This window comes from Galleria mellonella, unplaced genomic scaffold, assembly GCF_026898425.1.
Source record: "Galleria mellonella isolate WM207_F2 unplaced genomic scaffold, CSIRO_AGI_GalMel_v1 utg173, whole genome shotgun sequence".
In the NCBI taxonomy this organism is placed as follows: Eukaryota; Metazoa; Arthropoda; class Insecta; order Lepidoptera; family Pyralidae; genus Galleria; species Galleria mellonella.
In genome coordinates, this window is record NW_026442016.1 from 2,967,649 (window position 1) to 2,994,406 (window position 26,758).

Consider the following 26,758-nt stretch of genomic DNA (forward strand, 5'->3'; position numbering starts at 1 on the left):
TTAATAATATAAACAAGTAAAATTGATAGTTTACTTACTTGGAAAACTGCCTACTGAAAAAAAAACTGGTTGTCACCGTGTGTGCCCCGGCATAGAATGGGCCATCCCTTCCCTTCCCCTGGATGTCGTAAGAGGCGACTAAGGTAGGGCGAAGGATAAGCTGCAGCGTCCTTCTTAAAACATCTCTAAAAGCCTAACTGTGGTTGCCAACCCGCCTGCCAAGCGTGGCAACTACTGGCAAAACTCCCATTATGGGGACGGTTTATGTCCAGCAGTGGACAGGTAACGGTTGAAGTAATAATAAATTACCTGGAAAAATCATTATAGAGACCCACGTTTTGGCGGAGACACTGTATACTGTCGGTCGTCTACCGGTTAAAATCTCACCGTGTTTCACCTGATTACTATAAAATCAGACATATTTATACAAAAGGGCCACTTTCCAATTACACTGTGCTAATGTCCGCCCGCGGATGTGCTCTTCCTGTTTATGTGGGGTTAATTCATCTCGGTTATACAATCTGTGCCGCACACAGGGAGTTTCCACTCTTAAAATCGACATACGACGCTCCAACGACTCATCACGAAGATAAAGGGTCCAACAATAAGCAGAGCACACCTGGAGATTTGCCGACCCGCATCTAAAATGGATTATGTCATGCCATTAATTCGTAATCCGCAGGTTAAGGCACAGCTTAAGCTACGCCACGCACATCGCAAATGCACATCTTACCAGTATCTTCCGGTTGCCGCTTAATTTGTACAGAGACCAGCTACAATTATGTTTAGTACTTGAAAAACACGTCCAAACCAATTTAGATAAAATAACATCTAAGTAAAATAAGCATTACTTTTAAATATAATAAGTTAGAATTCCTTGATATATTACACCATACATGTTGATATATGTATGCACCTTCAGAGTAACAAGTTGTAAACAGTTTAGCCCTTTCGTAACATTGGCTGGACCGATCTAATATTACGTAGGAAATGAAAAGCATCAACTATCGCTCACATTAGTGAGGTTCATGTTTAAAGGGAACATTGTAAAATACGCCAAATTGTATTCCGCTTACTGATACTGTTTAAGTAACTTCATGAAAATGTACGCATATAGAGTTTAGGATGGAAATATATTTAAACTATTTTTGTTTGTCTTAATTAATCAACATATTTAGTCACTCGGATCAAATGACGGTTATAAATTAGTAGTATTAAAACTAGTTACATTCTTCTCCATCCCAAATACTATGTACCTATATATATTTTAAGTATATTAACAAATTTCATGATAATTAGTAGTCTTTAATTCGCTGAGGGATAACAAACAAACTCCCTTTCACATTTATATTTAATGTTAGTAAGGATATATAATGTGCTGCCTATTCTGTAGTATATATAGAGAGCTTAAAGTCGTCCAGACGAAATGAATTATTGTTGGCCCTATCTGGACAGGGACAATGTAGTAATTTAGGTTCAAGTTTTAGAGACGTGTGCTTTACAACTTGGTACGTGTGCACAGAATATCTAAATAATATTCTTTCTAATACGTTGCTACCTACCATTTTGTTTTTTTAAATCTGTACAGTATGTACTTGAATTGTATTTGGATAATTGCTTTATATGAATTTCAACAAAACGTATTGTATGTGTTAATCTAGGATGTATTCGTCTATTCGTGTGACGAGTTTTATGCAAATCCTTTCAGTAGCCATTTTAAAAAATAAAATTCTTAATACGATCTATTTTGTGTTTAGATTTTGTTGATTTTTTTCATGATTATGATGGTTTAATATAATATTGTTACGACAAAAATTTTTTGTGAACAATGATTTGTGTACATTTTGCTTCCTATACTAATATAGCATATGTGAAAATTTGGAAGTTCAGATGTTTAAATGTTTGGTACTTAGTAACACTAAACAATTTTGTTTTTTAAAACTGTTGATTTAGTTTGAACTAAATTTGGTTCAGAAATAGATTGTATTTTAGTTAAATAGTATACTTTTTAATATCTAGAGCAAAGTTAGTTTTTAATATACTAATGAATATAACATCAATCCTAGTAATATTATAAATACGAAAAACAACTCAATACATTTGAATTTATATATGGGATAGTTTATATACTTTATATACAGCAAACAATAATAACATGTATTGAATACTAATTATAATAAAAGAAAATATTCCCTTGTAACATAAACTTTTATCCAAGTAGTAAATAAAGTTAAATAACTAGTCGGTACATTATTATCGACTAGTTATTTAACTTCATTAGAAATATAAATATCTAATGAATTTAATCGCATCATAATTTTAGATAAACTAAGCTATTATCCCTTCTTCGTATTAGGTGCCTGTTTGCCTCTGAGCTCATTATCCCTGAGGGCAGTTTAGCAATAATTAAACCTAACTCCGTATTTCTATAGCGAATACAAGTGCTTTAACCTGCCAGTTGAGGGAATAATGGATTGTTAGTAATGGGATCAACAGTCCCATTGCTAACAATATACCCTATCAGGTCTCCTCTACGCGCTTCCCATTAAAACCCATCGTTGTTAATTATTGTTGAATTCGTTACGATGCTTCATCCTCACCTATTATCTCTCACTGGATTACTATTTCATATTCACTCATTACGTGCCAGTTGAATTATCATCATCATGTCAGCCATCTATTTTCTACTCCTAAATATAGGTCTTTCCCAAAAGGAAGGATTTTGCCAGTAGTTAGCGTGCTTTGTCGGCGAATTAGTAACAGAAGTTAGATTGATGATGTTCTATGAGTGACGCCCATGCCTCGATTATTAAGTTGCTGGCACTACACGGCCAGTTGAATATACAATCCAAAATGTTTATATGATATGTTGCCTTTTAGCTAACTAAGAGTAAGCGATAAAACAACATTTTGATCCCTATTTTCGATAACGTCATACACAAATTGAATACCTATATTGTAATATGTTACATCGTATATGACAGATTTACAACCACCGTTCAGCGAGAGTGAATAATTTAACAATATCGTCACAAAAATGATGCTAACGGTAATACTTTGCTCCCAATACGGCGGCTCGTAAATGCGACAACCATTTTTCGACGCGTCATCTCGTAAAAAAGTCGAAATACCTAGTAATACGGATGAAACTTTTGTCGCTTCGGGAGCGTTTATGATGTCTATAACTATGTCGTTGATATTAACAATTGATTTACCTTTAATGTTAAATTGAATACGTCGAAACTTTCATAAAAAGAACGTCGCCCTCATTAATTGGCAATATTCAAAAAGATACAAATAAAAAAAAAATTGGCTTAATTAATGTTGGTATTAACACAACAAAATATTAGATACCCTTTGATAATAAGTCGTCTTAATAGGTACTTAACGTAGACCTATTGTAAGTTTAACTTTTTAGTATATATCCGTGTATGTTTACAGCATTTGTTTACTTTTTTGTATTGTACATACTCGACATTAGGACATTAAAAAGATTTAATATACAATGGTGAACTTGTGATGTGTTAGGGGAAGAAGAAGCAAATGTCTCGATGAACAGATTCAAACTGAGCTACTTACAAACTTAATTTTCTTTCAGTATTTAATAGGGATGTTTGGAGAGTACTATGTGTGTGGTTTACCATAAATAAAATTATATGTGTTCGTTGGCAAGAGCATCACTGATGATCCAAAATACTAACAATTATATTGCAAGAAATGGAGAAGTTAGACCCCTTTACTAACAATTCCTTCCCTAATCCATTCGGTATATAGTATAATTTAAAAAAAATATTAAGTAGAAAATGCGTAGGTATATATTATGTCTATATATTATTTACTTTATATGGGCGACGAGCTTACCACTAATCGCCAAGCATGATGTAACAAATTGCTGACCATAGCTTTTGGAAAACTGCAACTAATGGGAAAGAAAAGTATACGAATGGCGACACTTTATCATGCAACCCAACGCACTATACAGCGACCTATTAGATAGAATGACTGCCTGAAATGTTTTGCAAGGAATCGATAGCTGTATATGGCTCAAGACTATATTATATAAAAATATGGAAGTATTTCTTACAATGATTATATATATGAGTTATGAAATCATAAATTTGAATAATATTATTACTATATTAAAGATGATATAAAATTACATTGATGAATAATAAAAATACGTAATTAAGAATATGAACTCAAGTAAACTTTATTATTATGCATTATTTAATATTTTTTTTATTATACCGATCAGTTCAGAATGCAGTATCAGTTGAGAAATCGGCAACAAATTCTTATACAGTGTACTGAAATATACTGTCTTGAATCACAGCACAAGCAAATGCATTCTCGTATAATCTACATTCGAAACAAAAGCATCAAACTATTTCCTAAACACCTAAACCTTATTTCCTACTAATACCTATTAGGTAAACTTTGCAAAGATATTGGAGTCTTCAGATGTTTGGATGTTCACTAAACAAACAACTTTGTTTGTTACTTATTCACGCTTGAACGGCTGGACGGATTTCAATGAAATTTGGTACACAGATGTACTATACTCAAGATTAACATAATTAAAATTTATTTTCTAATCTAATTCCTGGGTGCAAACTGAAGTTATAACTATTCTTAAACAAATGTAATAAAAGTTCAACTATGGAACTATGTAAATTACCACAGACACTTATTTTGATCTACGGAACTGCCAACGGAAAGCTCAACACACGCTTGACCAGTATTTTTTATAGCATTGATAAGTTGACCCTGACAAGTTTACTACTTACATAGCCTAGATTAGATTAAAGAACAAATTAATTAATTGATGGCTAAAGTTGCGTGATATCTTACTATAACATATGTAAGAGTTTTGTCAATTGAATATTGATATATTGGGTTTTTAAGAAGACCAAAATTAATGAGTAGTTACATTATATTAATAGGTACTATAGGTGATGTTGCCATGTAGTCTCGGCATAGAATAGGTCATCCCTTACTTTTCCGCTTGTGTTGTAAGAGGTGATTAAGGTAGGGCGAGCGTTGGACAACAGCGTCCCTCTTAAAACATCTCCAAACCCTAACTGCGGTTGCCAACTCGCCTGTCAAGCTTTGTAACTACTGCCAAAACTCCCCAAGAAGGAGGATTATGTTTAGCCGTGGATAGTTAAAGGCTGATATGACGATGATGATAGGTGATAACATTATTTTACTTAATCAAATATGAAATGCCAAATTAAATAATTTTTTAGCGACATCTACAAGAAGAAGTTCTTGATACTTTAAGTTTGTATACATTTTTATGTATATACCATGATCACGTCGCTGATAATAATTAGTAACCACTTAATTTTTACAATCGATAAAATTTTCTCGCCTGTCAGTTATTATATATTAATGTTGTCACGACTGAAGCTGACGTTTTTCTTTAGGGAACAGTATTTTACTACATAGACATATAATTTAGCCTTTTAAAATGAAATCTTTTAAATATAATATGTCTGTGAAACATTCTGTTGTTCTTTGACATATTTTATTTGTTTTAAAATAAAAATAATGGGATTACTGATCAATATTATTTTGCTTACATTGAAGTCACTGATTGTTTGCAGAGCAAAATCTATTTTCTTAATTTGTAATCGTGGCACATGCACTCATGGCACAGTTTGAGGGTGAACTAATTAATGGCTGTGATTATCTGGGACTTCTATCTATATTATATACCTTTAGGATTATATAGCTTCGTTAAGGCAGGGTTCTTTATGGGCGACCATGTAAAAAGTGAGTTAGGCATATTATTCTAAGCGGAAAATCATCCTATACTGTGTTTACCCGTACGCGGTCGCCACTCAAGAACCTTTCTTCCGCTTTATTTTTCTCTTACTCACTGAAGAATTACTTTCTTGAATATATATATATATTGGGTATGGCCCTAAAAATATATAATAAATCACTACTTTCTATTATAGTTAACCTAGCTCCGCCCAGAAGCACAGAAGCTTCCTGGGATCTTTACAGGTCTCACGGAGCGACCTCACCATTCCGAGGATTTCTAAACGTTGATGGGCCACAACTTCACATTCCAGGATTACGTAAGCAGCCGTTTCTTCGGCGTCGAAACAGCCTCGACATAGAGGGCTGTCTGTGGCTCCTATTGCGTATAAATGTTTGTTTAATGGACAATGGTCCGTTATTGTCCCTATCATTATTTTGAGGTTTTTCCTATCTAGATGTAATAAACGTTTTGATAGTCGTTGATTCAACGTAGGCATAATCAATTTTGATTGTCTACAATCAGTAGCTTGGTTTTACAGGCATTTACCATTAGACATGCTTATTTACCACCTTTGTGGTATAAAAAAAATGTAATCCACGCGATAAATAAATTTCACTTGCAATAATGCATGAATAAATATTATTATTGTATATAATAATAATTGGATAATGATATTACTAAAAATTCGAATGTACTCGTAATATACAATATATTTATTTAAATTATATTTTAAATTTTAAGTACCTTATGATCTACCCATATGGTGTGTAAAAATGCGGCATGTGCTTTTATTATTTCTATATTGTAACATCATAATAACCTGTATTTCTTGCAAATAAAGAATTTGATTTGATCTAATAAAATAAAATTGTAACTATCCGATGTCCTATATATGGAAGATATTAAGGAAAAATTTATACATGAGGTCTTAATTAGAGTAATGGAAGACAAAATGATAATATAGATAGAGATAAGTCCACCCTTGCTCACAACATTTATAAATAGATTATTTTATATGTAACTTACAAGTGCAATAAAGAATATATATCTAGAATTATTTCTCTCTGTCGCAAAATTACTACAGAAATTGAATGCAGTTTTTCAATTGTGTTTCCAAAGGTCTAACCTAAAATTAAATGTATTATATTTCATTTTATAACGCCGTCTGGAAGTAGCTATCTAATACTAATCTTAGCGTATGAAGTTTGCGAGGAAAAGCTAATTATTAATACGAATGATACTTAAAAAATACCCCAAGTTCATATGGCAACCATAGGCTATAATAATTAAAAATCCATTTAAATATGATTTGATAAATATTATATAACCGCTATACTACATGGTAGTGCAGTGGGACCACTAGTACCTAATATTCATAGTGATAGACACTAAGCGTACTTAGTTTATGTAAAGTTTAATTGACGATTGTTCGTAACTTTATCCGAAGTCAAGATTCCACCTTAATATCTTATTTGTTTCTGACTATAATTTAATCTGTCTAGACAGGTTGGTAGATTTTATCAATTACTTATAGCGGCGGAATGGGATTGTTATTAAGTGGGGAGAAGGGATTGTTAGTAATGGAAATTAGCAATCCTATTGCTTGCAATATACCCTAATAGGTCGACCTCCATACGGTTTCTTCCTGGAAGCCATCGTGATTGATTTATTGTTGAATTCGTCACTATGGGTCAACTGACCTACTTCATTGTATATCATCCCTCACTGGTATCCCGCCAGTGTATATCGATAGAGCAGGCGGGGTAACCATTTTATTACTATCCATTAAAAATGGGATTGTTAGTAATGAGGTCTAAAAGTCCCATTGCTAACTATATAGCCTATTGTGTGTACCACTAAGCAGATTCTCTTACTATTACTATCGTAATTAATTCTTATTGAATTCATTACGATGACATAACTGATGTGCTTTCAATCTCATCTTTACTATTATTTTTATCTCCCAATGGTGTTCTGCTAGCGTTTTTCGACAGTACAGGCGCGGTTACCATTCTATTAAAAAACTACTGGGTAGTTTATATTTTCAATATCTTAATCTCTAAAAATTTCGCAATTATTTATAATATTAGCGGGATTAAATTAAATAAGCTAATTTATTTATTAAATACTCTTAAATTTACCGCCTTAATATGTACATTCCAACGCCGTTAACAAGATATTTTTAGCTTTTCTCCTAGGAGGATATTATCAACCTTATTGGGTTTATGTTATGGTTTACTTTTTAATAACAAAGCTAATTACGGATATATTTTTTAAAAAATTTCGTCGTATTTTATCTAAAATAATTTAACGTTAAAATGTTTATTTTATTAAATGCTATTAATAAGGGATTTTCTTGAGATTTTTTTTAAGAATTGTTGAAATTTTTTTTGAAATAAGTAATTATACTTATATTTTAAATATACCAAATAAATAAAGTCTTATAAACTTTTCGTAAAAAAAAACAGTGTAATTACTTGGACTTATACTGTGATAGAAATGCATAGCATTGTCTAATGAAAATTATACAAAGATAGGTAGTTAGTAAAACATAGTAGAGATTATACTTATATTATATAATATTAAGAATAAGAATTCTATAATTGGGGAATTAATCATCAGGTTTATTGGCGTTTCGACAAAATCGTCTAGTGGATATCGTTGATCGAAGAGTATTATACTTTTTATATTTGCAAAATTCACCTAAATAAAATCACTTTAGAAGTTTATAATAATGTCAGCCCATGTATCTTGATAAAAGGATCTGGAAGTGGCAGCTGTGAAATAGTAAAAGAATTTTTATAATATAAGTAATTTATTTTTAAATCATATGTAGACAAGTATAAGAGTGAATTACGACTTTGATTTGGATTTTTCCTTAAAAAGTAAATTATTGTGGTGTTTTTTTTTAAATAATTTTATAATAAAATAAGGTTTAAGACTAATATGTTAGTCTTATATTATACCGATATTAATATTAACGATTCCATTTTCGGTGTATTATATAAACGGTTACTTTAGCATATAAATGCCTGCAATACTCGGGGTGTCACGTGCGTGTTATAGACCTTGAAGAAACCTTAATATACTCTTTTTGAAGAAACTCATATTGTAGTCTCGGGGAAAAACATCGGCATGGAGCTCATTCCATAGCCTAAACGTTCGCGGGAAAAAATCTTTTAAAACTGCACTGTATGTGATTTTTTTTAAGTTCTAACGTGTGAGGATGAATTTCCTGTCATGATGGCGAGCGATGCGATGATAAAATGTGGATGTAGGTATCATTTCAAACGATTCCTTAGAACATAATCCGTTATACAAGCAATAGAAGTTACAAAGGGAGGAAAAATTTCGCCTTACACTTAAGGGCTTGATACCGCCTAAGAGCTTAAAATCGTCGACAATTCTGTTAGCCCGTCTTTGAAGGAAGTCAAGACATACTATGTTTTCTGTTTTGGTATATCACAATTTTATAGCTATAAAAAAATGAAGCAAAATTTTGTAATAATATGAAAATTCTTTTATTTTCTGTAGACGTTTGTAGTACATGGTAAAAGCACAATGTATCCCCATGGCCTAATTTCGTAATGATATTGAGGTACAAACCAACAAATTAAGTTTCATGTATATGTCGAGGAATCAAAGTATAATCAACCATTATAGATCCTAGGCAATCATCACACAATAGCATAGAATTTTGAATTAATATTATTATTAGTTGGTGCGTGCCTGTAGTCGCCCATTATGGGACATTATGTAGACGGCCCATTAGTAGGGAACCAAAGATTTAAATTTGTTCCATTGTATTTTTGTTGTGAATAAATAAAACAAAAACTTTCTACTTTCTTTAACGAAAGAGATATTTTTATGGGCATATCTCAATCTTAAAATTACTTAGAGCCTTGTCGATGCTATTTATGTAGTGTTATTAAGTAAGCTAGGTTAGAACATAAGATCTCAAATATGCATGTATTATATATAAAGGGGCAAGTGTCAAAATACGACCCAAAAAATTGTCAGCAAATTATGGGTTGTCGCTTAATTTCTCTGTATTCAATGTTCAGCCTATTGTTAGGGCGTATGAAAGTCTGAAAGTATAAAAATATCTTACATTAAAAAATCAGTTATCAAAACATTCTCTGCATAAATTTGTATCTATGCAAAATAGACCTATTTTATGTACTGAGTTAAAATATACCTATATACTAAATTTCATTCTAATCTTTTCATGCCTATGAATGAATAAAAACATATAAACATATTTAGGAACTTTTATTTATTTATTTAACACTTTATTGCACCAACATAACATGATTTGTTAAAACAATTTTCAATACGTATAGTGTAGTACAAAAGGCGGTCTTATTGCTAAGCAATCTCTTCCAGACAACCTTTGGGTAGAAAGAATTAAAGCATAAGTAGGTAGGTGGCGCGTTAAAAAAGATAGATTTGTAAAAAATAATATCTGTGACAGGATAGTCATATACATATACATACATAAATAAACACATACAACCAAACATATACATATATATACATACACATACACATATAAATATATATACATACATATACATATATACGCATAAATACATACAAATATACCATATTAATACACATATATATAACACACATAAAACTGGAAATCCGTAGGACTAAGTGATTATAAGGATAGGTAGTGGGCTTTAACTAAGTTTTTTAATTCCACTTTTATAATATTAATATGATGTAAAAGTGGGTTTATTTGTTATGCCTTGGCTTGTTAATAGTTCAAAAAACCATCACAAAATTTGACATTCATTGAAATGGAGAAGGACATGGCCATTTTTAATCCGGGTCACACGGACGAAGTTGTCAATGAAGATTAGTAAGTAATATTGATATAGCTTGTAAGAGAGAAAATATTATTAATTACTTCTTTAATTCTCGGGATTATACTCGTACCTATCTCAAAGTCACAAAGAACGTGACTTCTAAATATAGTATGTCGCTTACAAAGACATTTAATAACCTTTATTTGCTGTCTGTGGTTTTATGATAAGTCTTTTGTTAGAATCAGAATGCTCTAAACTGTTTTAGATAAATTATAAATAGTAAAGTTTAGACCGTCACTAGATGGAGCGACGACCTCAAATACATTGCAGGGAGACAATGCGTGCAGGTGGTTTAGGAAATTTCCTTGTGGCAATCTATGGGGAGGTCTATGTTCAGCAGGGGACGAATCACGGCTGTTATATCAGTATTAATTTATAATAAAGTACCATCAAATATAAAAAATGAAACTAAATTTAGTAAATATCATAGATAATTAAAAAAGCTTCTACAAAATAAGGCCTATTACATTATAAAAGATTTTCTTAGTGACAAAAACCCTAGTTCTATCCTAATAGGATGTCTATATCCCATATAGGTAATATACAAAAAAAAATATATATAATATGTAAAAACGGAATACGATGCACAAAGGCTCAGTTAGTTGTTTGCTTGATAAGCAAACCTCTGATTTTCAGTTATTGCCTGGAAGGCTTCCCAAAGGTATATGCAACGATACCATTGTGTTCGACACATTTTGATAGAAAACATTAACTTTTATAAAACTACAGAAAAAATACGAATGCCGAAGGTCAATTAATGGGGTATAATATCCTTTGATATTAGAAAATTATAGTAACTATAAAACATTTATAACTTATATTAAAACAAGATGTAGGTATACAAGAATATAATGTTTATTTTACTTTCACAGTCCATTATAGTCTCATTAGTAGGTATCAGCCACAAAAAACTACATTTCCTCCTCTTTTATTGATGTATTATGCTTGGTTCCCTTAACCATCGCTTAGTTACTCTACACAATTACTTAATCTTAGGCACTGGGATTATAAGTAAGTATAATAATTAATTCCGTGGATGAAAAGAAGCAAAGACAATTTGTATTCTGACATCACATTTATAGTTATATATAGATTCTTACCTATTAATATTTGTTATTATATATATAGGAATTTCTTTAATTAAATAATATTGTATACCTATTGATCCAACAGGATATACTCGTACTTACTATTCACAGACTATTCTTGTTATGTTTACGTTCGACAGCAAATACGAATATCAGGTGTTTGCTGGCCACATAAATAGTGGCAAATTACGACTGCTTTACCTCATAATGTTTATGCGAGAGCTAACGTACCGTTCTGGTGCGAACGAATTTCCACAACCTTAGATGATTTATGATTAAACTCTTTCATTATTAACTACTATTATGGATTTATAAACATTAAAGATGTGTGCAGAGATTTTATGCTAAAATCCTTTAAAATATGATTGCCCATAAATTTTAACCGTAACTATTAACAGACTTTATATCTTGTTACAGATAAATCGACAGCGGGCCGATCATTTTTGATGATGTAATGACGGAATTTAACACACGATGCTGGACATCACCGAAATAAAGTTTGATGATTATGAAACCACAACATTTTATACTGAACCACAGAATTGTACGTCGAATTGTGAAGAGGATTTGAATAAAACGTTTCCCACAAATTCAACATGGCCGGATTACGATTCCGTGTGTGCGGCAGTTCAAACAGGGGACTTTTTAACGTCACCTTTATTTCAATCGTGTGTTTATTTGATGTATTGTACAGTTTTTATTGTGGCGCTTTTGGGAAACGGACTAGTTTGTTTTGTAGTACAGACATCACCCCGCATGAAAACGGTTACGAATTATTTCATAGTGAATCTTGCTGTAGGTGATATATTGATGACACTGTTTTGCATTCCGTTTTCTTTCGTATCCATGTTAGTACTAAGATATTGGCCGTTCGGTGCCGTAATGTGTAAAGTGGTGAACTACTCTCAGGCGGTGTCAGTGCTAGTTAGTGCTTATACGTTACTCGCCATCTCTATAGATAGGTATATGGCAATTATGCGTCCATTGCGACCGCGGCTTGGGAAAGCAGCCGCCAAATTTGTGGTGGCAGTAGTATGGGGTGGCGCTCTAGCGACTGCAGCACCAATTCCCATAGTGTCACAAGTGCAGCGACCCACGGATTGGCATCGGTTCTGCCAAGCGTAAGTGTATGTATAGCCCATTAATTTTGTACGCGGCACTTCTTAGTTAATCTACAGGGCGTGTTAGCATAACGATGGAGATTATGGTTACAACGAAAACATCTACGAGTTTGTGCACGAGTATTGTTCGTACAATCCCACGCCTCACACTTACCAGAAATATTTATAATGTTATATCTGTCACCTTGTAAGTTTGTCCCCTTTCCCCCAAGGGTGCCATGTACAAAGTTGAAGGGCTATTGAAAAAATACATGCGTTAAAGGTTTTATTTTATATTATTTATGGAGATTCTTGAACATTTTATTGCTTTTTAAGTTAACATAATTTTCTTTTCAAAGACATTAATCCTTTTTTTTTTATATGAAGATTAATCTAATTTACAAAATGTTTATTGCAGTTGATTTGCTTCTTGCTATTTTAGATTATAACATGTTCAGTGAAATATATCTGACTAAATTGGACGACACGTTCAATACAATAGCAACAATGAACGAGACTATTCTAAATCCCATTTATTTATATCCGTTTTGTAAAAATTATAAAGTAGAAATATCAAGAATCTTGACTATTTCATATACATTAATAATCAATTCAATCTGATGTTGGTAAGATTGTTTCAATAGATATTTGTATATAGATTTGTGGAATTTTATTTATTTTCTAAAAATTGTTTTGACATGGGCTTTATATTTTGATTGTAGTCGTGTGAAATAAAGTCGAGTTGAGCCGTAATATTTCTTGTCGTATCTACGCACCTCGCCTAAGGTACTGTGTATTTATATGTAGATAAGGGTGAAATAAAATCGTCTAATATGCTAATGTAAGAATAATAACAAACCTGTCGCATATGGAGTGATATTTTAGTTGCGTGTGAAGATTTTTAAATAACTTTCTGTCTGATTTGTTACTTTGAAAAACTATTAAAGTCTATCTTAAACTGAGTTTTTCTCAACTAAAAAACTTATATATGCTACAAAATGTTCACAGAGATATTTGCCTCGAACAGTGGGAACGCGAGCAAAGCGAGCAGTACACATGCGCGCTGCTTGCGCTTCAGTTCGTGCTGCCGCTAAGCGCTCTTGTATGCACGTACGCGCGCATAGCGCACGTCGTGTGGGGCGGCCGTCCACCTGGAGAGGCGCAAACTGTACGCGACTCACGCATGCAACGTTCTAAAAGAAAGGTAATGTATATATTCGTTAAATATACGAATATTGAATTATCTATATCACAATAACATGACAGATATGTACATACATTTCATAATAAAATCAAAGCAATGAAATATACGACACAATAGTCACGACTAATAATAATAGTAAATGTTTATTTCACTCTTTGTTACAATATAGTGTGAAGTCCCTAACTCCAGAGGTAGGTATGAAAAAATCTGTATCAGGAGTTAGTGCCCACTTCCATATGTTGATGTATAACCTTTTTAGAAGGCTATAATCATTGTATATATATATGAAATGGTCCCAATAGGCGAGGCGTAATAAGAAATTAGTTCATATAGTTGGCCCAATGTGATGCTCATCTCCCATCGATTCATTAAGAATTAACCAAGATTCTTGTCGAATCATTTTGAGGGGGTATATTGCGATGGGTAGTTCCATTACTAAATTGCGCTTCAGTTAAATTGAAGTTAAGCATTTGTTTCATTAATAAATAAATGTGAAAGCTTGAATATTAATAAATAAATGTAAGTTATGCAAATAGCATACTTTAAATCTTAATTGAAAGCTACAGTGTACAAATAATAAGATAATAACAATAATAAAAAGTTATTTGTTTTTGTAATGTGAGATTACTATATCACAAATTGCATTAATAAAATTGTCTTAACAAGCACTAAGAAAAATTAACTCCGCACCTTACTAACTGCATTAATTTCAAACTCGACAGGTGTTTATGCATTTCTTTCAAGAGGAATATGTGCTTGGTTCTGATCGTTTACTTTAGTATGTAAATAGGTGCATAGATGTATTAGATTTTTAAAAAATGAATATCCAGTGACCTTTATTACTTATAGTTTTTTATTGAATCGTATATTATATAGGCATTTATATCTACGTCTGTTATGTTAACAAATTACACTATTCAAAAGTAAAAAAAGTACAGATGTATCTTACATAAAAAAAAAAACAAATATTTGGTTTTCTGGGTTTTGGCACAAAATCTACGATAGTTTGTATAACATTTGACACAACAATTTAATTATAAAGGTAATTTTCGGCGGATAAATTATATAACTCGGTCCTTATCAATTCTCATTAAAACAAATTGAAACTGGCTGTTTTGTAACTGTGGAATTACTATTTGACAGGTCTGGTTAAATACGTTATTAGTTAACTAACTTGACTAATTTTACTAGAACTGTCAAATGGTACAGTTATTTGACAGTTGTCAAATGGTAAAACAAGAATAGTTACCATTAAGTTAGATATTTCGGCCACAGGTGTAAAATGCATAAGGGATGACCTTCAAAGCGTTAAACTCTGTGATGCTTATGGTGTTCTGGTATATGATTAATACTTTACATCAAAAAGAACATCTGTTTGTTAGCAATATAAAAAAAGAAAACGGCGCAAGCGATGCTGCGGGGTATCCTTATATATTTAATAAAACTATAAGTAAGCTACACTTAGCATTATAATTAAAATATATTATGTGATATGAAATAAGGTCGTCTGTTTATATCTGACAGCTGTACTTTCTGTATGATAATAATATTCGAGACGACTCTCGTAACTTTTTATATTGCTTCACATTTAGTATTTGACTCTATAAAATATTACTTTATGACTATAATATTAGGAAAACCCCTTCAATTATACAGGGTAAAAGTACGTTATAAACACACTAGTTTTACTTGATAAATTCTATTAAAATATCATATGAAATATTATCTCCCAGACTAAGTCCATTAATTAACATTTAATTGTAAAGATAAATTATAAACTTCGTTGATTTCGAGTTTGTTTTTTTTTTTTTGCAAGTCCGACTCGCACTTGTTTTTTTAAATTAATTAATTTATATATTCATTAGACTATCAAGCACTGGGAATGCTTTCTGCCTTTGACAAAATCTGCCCCAACCAATTTAGCATTCAAGCATTAACTGTGTTGTTTTTATTTAGAATCCATATAATCGTAAAATGTTTTAGATACTTTGCTTTGTCTGATGCCGGTGTTTTCCTTGTATATGAGTAATTTTTCGACCGATATTATTTATGTAATATATATGTATAATGTAGGTAATCATTTTTATGCAACTTAGAATGGCAAACAAGCTGACGGCCCACCTGATGGAAAGTGGTAACTGTAGTCGTCGCGATGATAGACACGAGCAGTACCATGGACATAACAGGGTATACTGTTTCACCCATGATATCCCCCGTGCATTGCCATTCCTGAGGACTCAGGTGTTATTTCTCTGTGCCATGTAAATTCACTGTCATATCCCACCCTTCACACCAAAACACAGCCATGCAAACACAACTGCTTCGCGGTAGTAATACGAATGGGACAGACGTGCCCAAGCAAACGACTTTTGTACAAAGTCTCTCTCTCTCTCTGGTATAATAATAATATGAGTATTATATGTATTTTATTTTTGAATTATTGTTATAATTTAATATTATTCATTATGTTATACCGTCAAATTCATTTTCTGTTATTCCTATCTACGATCGACTGGTAGATAACGCCATATGGTGTTTAGTCTGCCATTTACACTTTCTAGGTATATTAAAGTTTAATAAACAAAAAATGAATATTAAAATGTCTTCAATCTACCAAATTACATTTAACCGCATAACAAATGTCTAATATCTTTACAAACTTTTATATTTATAGTATCATGAGGATATACGCAAAGTGGTTTCCGTGTAGGACGATAAATAAAAAAAAAAGTGTCGTAAGTGGTCGTATTATCCTACATATTAGATAGCTTTTTGATTTATTTGAATTCCTTGGATGAAGTTGTGCAGAATAAAGGAGAACCATAGACTAAGAATATATATTTTATTCTAAGCGGGAAACAGATAGTAAACAATGAAGGTACGTTATTTAGATAATTAGTCAAAGAGCCGACGTATTGTTTACAACATCCTCTAGATATAAATAACAAGCCCTAAAATAATTTATTTATATTATATACATACGGTGTTTAAAATATACTTCACTTTAACAATACACCTACTACAAAACATTAAAGAAGTATAATATAAAGATTACAATCTTTTTTTAGATTATTTCTAAGTTAATATTATAAATAAGAATTTATTGTTTTTTTTTTTTCGTTCTGTTTAAACTTAAAAGATAGTCAAATTTTGTTTTTACTAATATAAAGCTATATTGTTAACGAACCACTTGGGCTGTATTATATAAAAAAAAGATACTATGCACAGCCAAAGCAAGCCGCTAGTATATTATCTCTATTGTAAAATTATCATTGATGATGATGTATTAATTAAGAATTGGTGATCAGTGAGCCATTTACTAGCCCATGGTGATGACAAAGGTTTAAAAAATTAAGTAAAAATATATATTTTTTAAATTCAATTTTACTACCTAATAATAATATTAGAAAGGTAGGTTTATCATTTTTATGTTTAATTTAAAATATTATTCGAATTGAATTTAATAAAATAAATTGAAGTAGGTAAAATATATCAGTCCTTCGGTATTTTAAATCTAGAATAAATTATGTTTGATTTGAGTACTAAATTTCATTCAAACCCGTTCAGAGCTTAAACGAGTTTTAATGAAATTCGGTGTGCATGACTGAACTTCAAATAAATATTTAAACTAATTGAGTAAATGACGAAGATATATAAATAGTTATTAACAGTTTTTAATTATATGTAATGTAATATTAGTAATACTAACGAAACTAAAAAAAGAAATAAACAAAAATTTGGAATTTTTTTTTTAATATATAATACTTCCTAAGTGCCTTCTTCCTAAGTTTGGTCTCGGCATACTCGTAGAATATGCCACCCGTTCCTCTCGCGTTGGTGTCATAAGAGGTGACTAAGGAACTTAATGGTCGAGGGATGGGCAGTAGCGTACCTCTTAAAACATTATCAAAGCCAACCCGCCTGCCAAGCATAGAAGCTACTGGCAAAATTCCCCAAGGGGGAGGCTTATGTGCAGTGGATGATTAATTGTTGTATCATCATCGTCACTTCATAAGTATTTTAATTTATGTAAAGCGCTATTAAAACTAAATGGCTTTACTAATACATTTTACTTGTTTCAGATGATAAAAATGATGGTGACCGTTGTTGCAGTCTTCACAGTCTGCTGGCTACCTCTCAACGTATTCATTGCGAGTACACGTTATTATTAATTACTTATTATATATACAATTTATTAAATATAATTTCACAATATAAATCCTAAAAAGAATAATAACCTAAAATAAATCACACAAGAGAAAAACAATGTAGGTGAGTAGGTATTTTGATAAGCTTTTGAAGTTAGATATCGCGTGGAAACAATCCCGGGGTGAGATAAACGTAATACGTTGGACCGAACTAGGTATGTAGTTGCGTAGCTAACTCACCTCAAAATGTAAAGGGTGGTTCACATTTAATACAACTATAGATGCCTTAACACTTTACAGAGAAGGCAAGGGATTGTTAATAACGGGGACTCGTGGTCTCATTAGTTGCAATATCTGTCAGGCCGTATGGTCCCTTTTGAAGACTATCGTGGTAAATTCCTATCGAATTTGTCACGGTGGCCTAACTGACTTGTTTTCATCCTTAAAAAAAGATTACATAAAACACAGTATCAACTTTATAAATAAAATAATGTAATAAAGATTTCAAATAATATGATATACTTTACTTGATATATATAATAATATACTTGAGTTACTATAGAAAAGGTTTCCAAATACAAGAGTATTCTTAATATGCATGTTACCCGCAATATTTTTTTTTTTTATTATTTTTGTCGGCATGAATACTTTCTCCTTTCGAAAATTTCCTAAAAGGTTTGATGATATCAGGCATCCACTGTCTATTGCTGAATATAGGTTTTCCCCTTGAGTGATTTTGCCATGCCTGGTAGGCAGGTTGGTAACCACAGTTAGGCTTTGGTGATATTTTAAAAAGTACACCGCTGCCCATCCCTCAATTATAAAGTTCCCTTAGTCGCCTCTTACGACACTCACGAGAAAGGAAGGGTTGGCCCGTTCTATGCCAGGACGGTTAATAAATATGTAATAATCTGTGTATGCTAAATTTAATTTACAAAAATAAAAAATAAAAACTCTTCTAAACCTACCCTTTAAAACCTACTTAATGTAATAGCTGATGTAAAGTCCTATTCCATCACAGAACCACTTGATCGAAAAAGTTTTAAAAGTTTACTTGCTATATAAAAGAATTCTTTCGTTGCTTTTCACTTCTCTGGTTAATAATTTTAATATTCAGTTAAAAATAATTATTTTGATTGGGAGTAAATTTTATTTCAACTATGTTTTTTTTTTATACAGCTTAGCATGGCAAACAAGCTGACGGCCCACCTGGTGTAAAGTGGTAACCGTCGCCTATAGACATGAGCAATACCATGGACATAATAGAGTATACTGTTCCGCCCATGATACCCCCCATGCGTTGCCATTCCTGAGGACTCAGGTGTTATTCCTCTGTACCCAGTAAATTCACGCCGTATCCCACCCTTCAAACCGAAACACAGCCATGCAAACACAACTGCTTCACGTTTGAAACATGAATGGGACAGAGGTACCCAACCAATCGATATAGGTAGTGCGGATTAAGATTTTCATATTCGATGATGATGAAACCAAATAAAATTATACTTTTTAATAAGTTACTATTTTTAGATGGGAAATTATTATTATATTCCTGATAAAGTTAGATGAAAACAAGAAACAACTAATCCGACCTGAAGGAAAAATCAAACAAAAGAAATACGTAACTACATTATATACCAACGCTATATTTATCGTATAAACGAAAGATTTATTGAAATAATAGACTGTAGCTTCAGATATCGTATTGAAATAACAAATCAGTTGTTTTGTCTATTAACTTCCAGTCGTCGATTTTCCTTTTTCTGTAACGATATAACACAGATATATTTTATATGTAAGCAATAAAATCGACGTAATAAATATAAAAATTGAAAAAACCATTCAAATAAATTTATTACCAATTTATGTATTGATACAACGTCACCTAGCTGTGGTTGTCAACCTGCCTGCCAAACGTGGCAACTACTGGAAAAACCCTTTTATGAAGAAAGTCTACGTAATGGAGGACAGTTAAAACCTAACATGATGATGATATATGATGAGAGCGTTGATTGTTGATCTTTGGGAGAATTTTGATTAATAGTTATATATAAATGGGCGATGGATATATTAAATTGTTGAGAAGTATTATGTCGTTAATTATTTTGAATACTTACTCGTATTACACAAGGCTTTGTTCTTGATCGAGTTAATTTGTGAGACAAACTTTTCTATACTTATATTGAGACGATATTTAAAGAATAATATAATTTCTTTAGTATACTTTTTATTAACTTACTAGTGACCTGTCTCGGCTTTGCACAGGTGCAGTGCTGATACTAAATAGCTCCACCGGCCCCCCATTACATTAGAAACCTTTAAAATTATCAGTGTTTCTTTACTACATTATTATTATTATTATTTAACTCTTTATTGCACCATAAATAAAAATATACAATGACAAGTGAATAATTAAAATGAAATACAGTAACATAAATACAGATTGAAATATACACATAAAGGTACAAAAGGCGATCTTATCGCTAGGGCAATCTCTTACATTATTCCATCTTGAATCATTGTATCTACTCGTATTAAAAAAAACCACTTCAAAATCCGTTACATACATACACGTCCGTCTTAAAGATCTAAGCATACATAGAGGCAGACAGATAGAATCGACTTTGTTTTATACTATGTAATGATTCAGATAAAATTGTTAGCATGTTTTGAAATAAATAGTTTCAATCGCAAATTCTGTAAATATGTATGAATTTGAAAAAAAATTTTGTGACTTTTCCAGCTATTAGAACTAACCGAAATATATACCTAACCATAATTTAAGTTGAGTTTTATATTATAATCATAAAGTATGGCAATTTAAAAGAGCTTATAAAAGTCTATATTAATAAAATAGTTTGGTATATTCTATTCTAATATCATTGATTGGGAATTCAATTTCTGTGTACATTTTAAAAATTATTAAATAATTATTAAATTATTTTAATTTTTACTAACTATAATTTTTCACTGACTTTATATTTCAATTATTATTAGGTAAATTTTGATAATACGTCATTATATATGAAATAATATCTTGAATTCAAGAATTTAACTAATGAATTTCAGAGTCAGCACCATTATTTATGTATTTTTGAACTAGGTGTTATGGACTATCCACGAGGACGATGAGAGCTGGGCAGCGTGGCCTGGCATGCCGTACGTGTGGTTCGCGAGCCACTGGCTGGCGATGTCGCACTCGTGCTATAACCCCATCATATACTGTTATATGAACGCGCGCTATCGACGTGGTTTCAAACAGGTGGGTAACATTTTGTATTATAGTAGAAAATTTTGTATATATATATATATATATATATATATATATATATATATATATATATATATATATATATATATATATATATATATATATACCTGTATTCAATGAAAGATGTATGAGGAAGACAAGCGATTTAAAGTGTAGCTTGATATGCCATATGTACGATTCGCGAGCTACTGGCTGGTAGTGTCATACTTACGCTACAACTCTATGTGTATGCTACAACCCTCTGTATTATTATAAAAGTCGACAGCATTCCTTTACAATATTATTTATAGGGCTGCATATCGGTTTAAGGAATAGGATTTGACAGAGAAATTACAGTTTACGAAGATATAACGTCTTAGTTCTGAGAAATGAGGACTATTATAGGTATGTTGGTATGGTATAAGGTGTGTTGTTTGCATCCTTATATGACAGTTACAATTGTCCATTAGGTGAGCTGTCATATTTGCGTTTAAAAGTATATTTGCCAGAGCAAAAGTTCTTTTGATTGTTTTTGGTAACCTACTTTTAATTGATATAATAATCTAAAGATCTACAGACATATTCAAGGAAGTTTTATTAATAAACATTTTTTTTAATTTAATAAATGTTACTCGTACACCTAAATTTACTTCTATTTTAATTGTAGAATTATATATCCATATTAATATTTCAGTACTTTTTTAGGCCTTATGTTGTTTGCTGCGCATGCGACTGGATCCACCATCGAGGTCATATCATCGCTCTAGTATGTGTGATGGAGTGCCAATGTCGGGTAAGAATTCTCTACTCATCATCTTTATATGATTTGTTTTTAAATCTTTGTACCTAGGAAATAGTAAACTATTATGGGGTTTCTATCAATATGTTGTACTAGCTTGTACAGAAGAATAATACCAGAGTCCTCAGAAACGACAACGCATGGGGGGTATCATGGGCGAAACAGTATACTCTGTTATGTCCATGGTACTGCTCATGTCTATAGGTGACGATTACCACTTTCCATCAGGTGTGCCGTCAGCTTGTTTACCACTCTATGTTGTGTAAAAAAAAAGTTCGTAGTAAATTTTATTATTAATATTTGACTTCCGACTTACCTAATTAATTCTGCCGTTAAGCAGCTGCGTCAACATGGTTATGTTTTAATTTGAAGGATGGAATAATATGAGAAATAAAAAAATCGGCTACCGAGACTTAACACCCTAATCGTTAAGTATAACAATGCACATAGGATAACAGTGTGTGCTATGATGAATGTTCATTGTATTGCTCAGCCATTAATTGTCATCTGCAGGACATAGGCTTCCCCCATAAGGGAAGTTCTGCCAATAGTTGCCACGCTTAGCGAATGGGTTGGCCACCGCAGTTAGGCTTTGATGCTGTTTTAAGAGAGACGCTGCTGCTCATCCCTCGACCATTAAATTATCTTAGTCGCCTCTTACAACACCCACAGGATAGTAAGAGGTGGTCCATTCTATGCCGGGACTGCCGTGTAGATCGCAGAATGGGCACTATCAATGCTCATGTTACTGTTAATGTCTTTAATAGACAAAGTAACAAAAATATTTATAGTAAATTCTGTTTTTGAATACTCTATATAAAAGCAATATCAAATTATTATATAGTACGGACACCTACTATTTTAATCTTATTACTATGAATTATATTAGACGCAAAGACAGCAACATCAATTAACAAGTTGTAAGTCAAATGCAATAAAGATCAATGCGGTCGAAGTTTTCCTAAGTACCTATATATCATTCCTTTAGGGAGCACCACAAAAACGGTTATATGCCTACCAACATTTATCAACTTACCCTGTAATTTGTCAGTAGAAGTTCCAAGGGGAAAAAATAAATTTCAACTATGGGTGCGTATACTTACTCTAAATAAAGTAATATAAATATTAAATAAAATAAATAAATTCCACTGGACAGATTTTTCATTTTTTTTATATTATATTAAAAGGTTCAATGCAGATTTTATCTATAGATATATTTTTACGTATTGTCATAAAATGATTAAAATTCAGTCGTATAATTGCTGTAATTTTAATTATTATTTGTAACAAGTGCAATGAATATTAATATTGAAATCTACAAAGGGAACTACTTTGGATAAATTTCATTCGATTGTATTCCATTTGAGTAAACTCAACCGCAAAATATATAATCCACTTGATTAAAATTAACGATATTGTCCATATTTCATTATATCATATAATTTTGGTTCATTAATTAGTTCATTAAATAATAACAATTTTTTCCATTCCTATTTAGATGAAGGTTTAGAGAAAATTTTACGGAGTGTTTGCATACGCTTTTTACCAGAAATACTTAATACAAAAGTCATGTGGAAGTGTTTTCGTTTGAAATATGAAATATGACTATGAAATTATGGGGTGTGTGACACTTTAATAGCATGGTATAGCACTTTGATGAGGAGTAATGTCACCACAGAATGCCGTTTACGTCTATAGGTGACAGTATCCACCACTTCACGTCTATAGTTGACCACTTTTCATCAGGATCATCAGCCTATTTGCCATTACATTTTCCATAAAAACCCGTCTTGGCCGGCAATGGTGAAGAATTTGATTGTAACAATTAAAACAAGTGGTTGCTTTTTTGCTCTATATCACAAAGATAAGTAGAGAGTTAAAGTTCAGCAAATATAGAAATTATTATCTGAAAGATTTTTACTTACTAGCTCAACAGGTGGCAAATTTTTGTATTTTCTTTCGAGAACGTGGTAACAAATATGTTTTATACCGATCACCATTACGAACATTTTATTTTTGCTATGATTACTTGTATTTGCATAGTTGTGTTTGGATTTAAAGGGATATGACAGTGAAATTGCAGGTTACAGAAACATAACACCTTAGTTATCAGGAATGGAAACGCGTGAAGTATATGCGACATAGTATACTCGGTTATGCTCATGATACTATTCATGTTTATATACAGTCAGCTTGTTTGTCATTCTAAGTTACATAAAGAACCATTACGACTACTCAGATCCTAATTATCCATAACAAGTCTTATGGTAAACAGTTATATTAGCCTATAGTACTAATACCATATCACATGTACATAGAGCTCAAATTCGAGAAACTCGTTCAGACAACTCAGGATATTTCTGTTCATAATAACTAAATCCAGGTCCTTTCTAGTGTTTTTATTTATCACGAAAATGTATGTATCTTTCGCTTTAGTGCTCATTTAATATATTCAAAAAACAATACCTTGTCTTTCATTTTTCGTAGACGTTGCTTTAAATCGCTCGCAAGCGAAGCCACGCCTGTGAGCAATTTTAGAGAAATGTAACATTACATAGAAGGGCGTGCGGGCATAATGCATAGTAAAGTAGATGTCAGCATTTCAAAGAGCTTAGATTATCTGGAGCCCTAGTCGGATATCAATCATTCTCTTGGCGCCCGTTTCTGACCGCATTTTTTGTCAGCGACACAAATGACACACAAGTTTATAATTTTCTTTATAACAATCTGTATTTTATTTAATTTTTATTGATATTATAAAAAATAAAATTATTTTTTCATGTAACTTAGAATGTCAAACAAACTAACGACTATATATAAAATAAAGGACAAATTTGAATTTATCACTCTTTAATGTCTGACCTTTGCGTACACAGATTGAAGGTTACTGTAATGCAGTGTTTATATTTTTATATCCATTGCTTATTCGTAATTTGGGCTTCAAAATTACTTAATATATAAAAATCCCCTATCACGATATTCGTTTACTCTAATCTCCGAAATAGATTTAATTTATTAAATTAATTTGAATTTTATTAATGTGTATTTTTTTTATCAAACTTGAGAAATAAGAAATTTATTTAGGTAAGAAAAACTGGACCCAGTAGGTAGCGGTAGGGCAAGGGAAGACAACGTTTATCAGTTCAGCTAGTACGTAATTGTTATTAAATTAACATACAATATTTATAAATTGTTGCAAACTGTTGAATATCTGTAAACATTTTCATATAAGTAAAGAAGTAAGTTTATTTATATAATAAATATGAGAGTTTATTTATTTGTTTTTTTTTTAAATATTTTTTAAGGGCTTTTACCATCTTCAGGTATATCAGTCCTATCGTATCCTGAATTGATTTCTCAAATAAAGCTTTACCTACTTTCCCTAGAGATGTTAAAAAAATTCTGATTTGGGTTCAGCTAATATAGATTGAATAAGACCAATATTAAATTTATTTAAGTTAAAGTGGCACATGAATTCTCTTCTCTTTTCTTCGTGTTTATTCGACACTAATAGTATATGTTGTACATCATCGATGGTATCACAAGTTTGACACATTCGTTAGTTTATTACCTCTTTCATAGAATGTATAATAATAATTTAATATCTATAAGAATAATTTGAGTAAAATATTCAGAGTTAGGAAGTTTTCTTGACCGCAGAACTTTAATTATTAACACCATTATACTACAGAATTATAATGGTACTCGTACATAGATTGTCAGTTTTATTCCCGATAAAATTCACAATCAAGGGTCACTATTTTATTTTCATCAAAAATCAGTATTTTTTTCGATTTAAAGGAGAGTTCCTCTTTTAGGTGTAAAATTTAATTTAATTACATACTTATAAGCGATTTCAAAAACAATTAAGATTCGATTGTGTTTATAAGTATTCTATATGATATTTTTTCAATCGATGGAGCTTAATCCCGTCCCCATATAAATAATATTATGATTGAAACTTTCTTTTTTGCAGACAAAAATCTACAATTATCTTTTTATCTTTTTCCTCTAGAGTCAGTGTACTCGAGATACTGGCATCAGAGGGATACCTCTAGGATACATATTTACTTTCTGCGCAAAGTATTTACCAGCTCTCGAGTCACTGCTAACCGCATAAATTATTCACAGAATGCTAAAATCTTAAGTAAATTATACTAGGTATATAGACTAATTCTTGCTCACGACTTCACTTATGACAATTCAGTTACAGCACTAACTGAAAGCAATTAACCCGACTGTACCTTATTTCTTCTCTATGAATACCGTTTCACTTATACCGATAATTAACACCATAATACACCATTACCATTTAACTTGTACTTTATTGAATGAGATGTCGTTACACCATTGTTCTCACTAAACATACATCATGTTATATGCGTAAAACAGTATATTATGTTATAAAACCACAGATAATAATACCGTAATACTTATATTAAGAAGTACATCGGATGTTTTAATAAAATGTTAATGAAATAATTTAATTAAGAAATTCATATTGAGCAAAGCCTAAACGATT

The 26,758-nt window shown here is 31.5% G+C and overlaps 1 protein-coding gene across 1 annotated transcript in view; it reads left to right on the plus strand.

Moving 5' to 3' along the window:
- LOC113515634 (RYamide receptor-like) overlaps nt 1-26,758 on the plus strand; it is an 86,252-nt gene that overhangs the window by 48,747 nt on the left and 10,747 nt on the right. The window contains exons 2-6 of the mRNA XM_026899894.3: nt 12,153-12,856; nt 13,844-14,039; nt 18,122-18,190; nt 21,291-21,449; nt 22,143-22,230. Of these exons, the coding sequence (XP_026755695.2) occupies nt 12,210-12,856; nt 13,844-14,039; nt 18,122-18,190; nt 21,291-21,449; nt 22,143-22,230 (1,159 nt within the window). The 5' untranslated portion in view covers nt 12,153-12,209. The remainder of the gene's footprint in view (nt 1-12,152; nt 12,857-13,843; nt 14,040-18,121; nt 18,191-21,290; nt 21,450-22,142; nt 22,231-26,758) is intronic.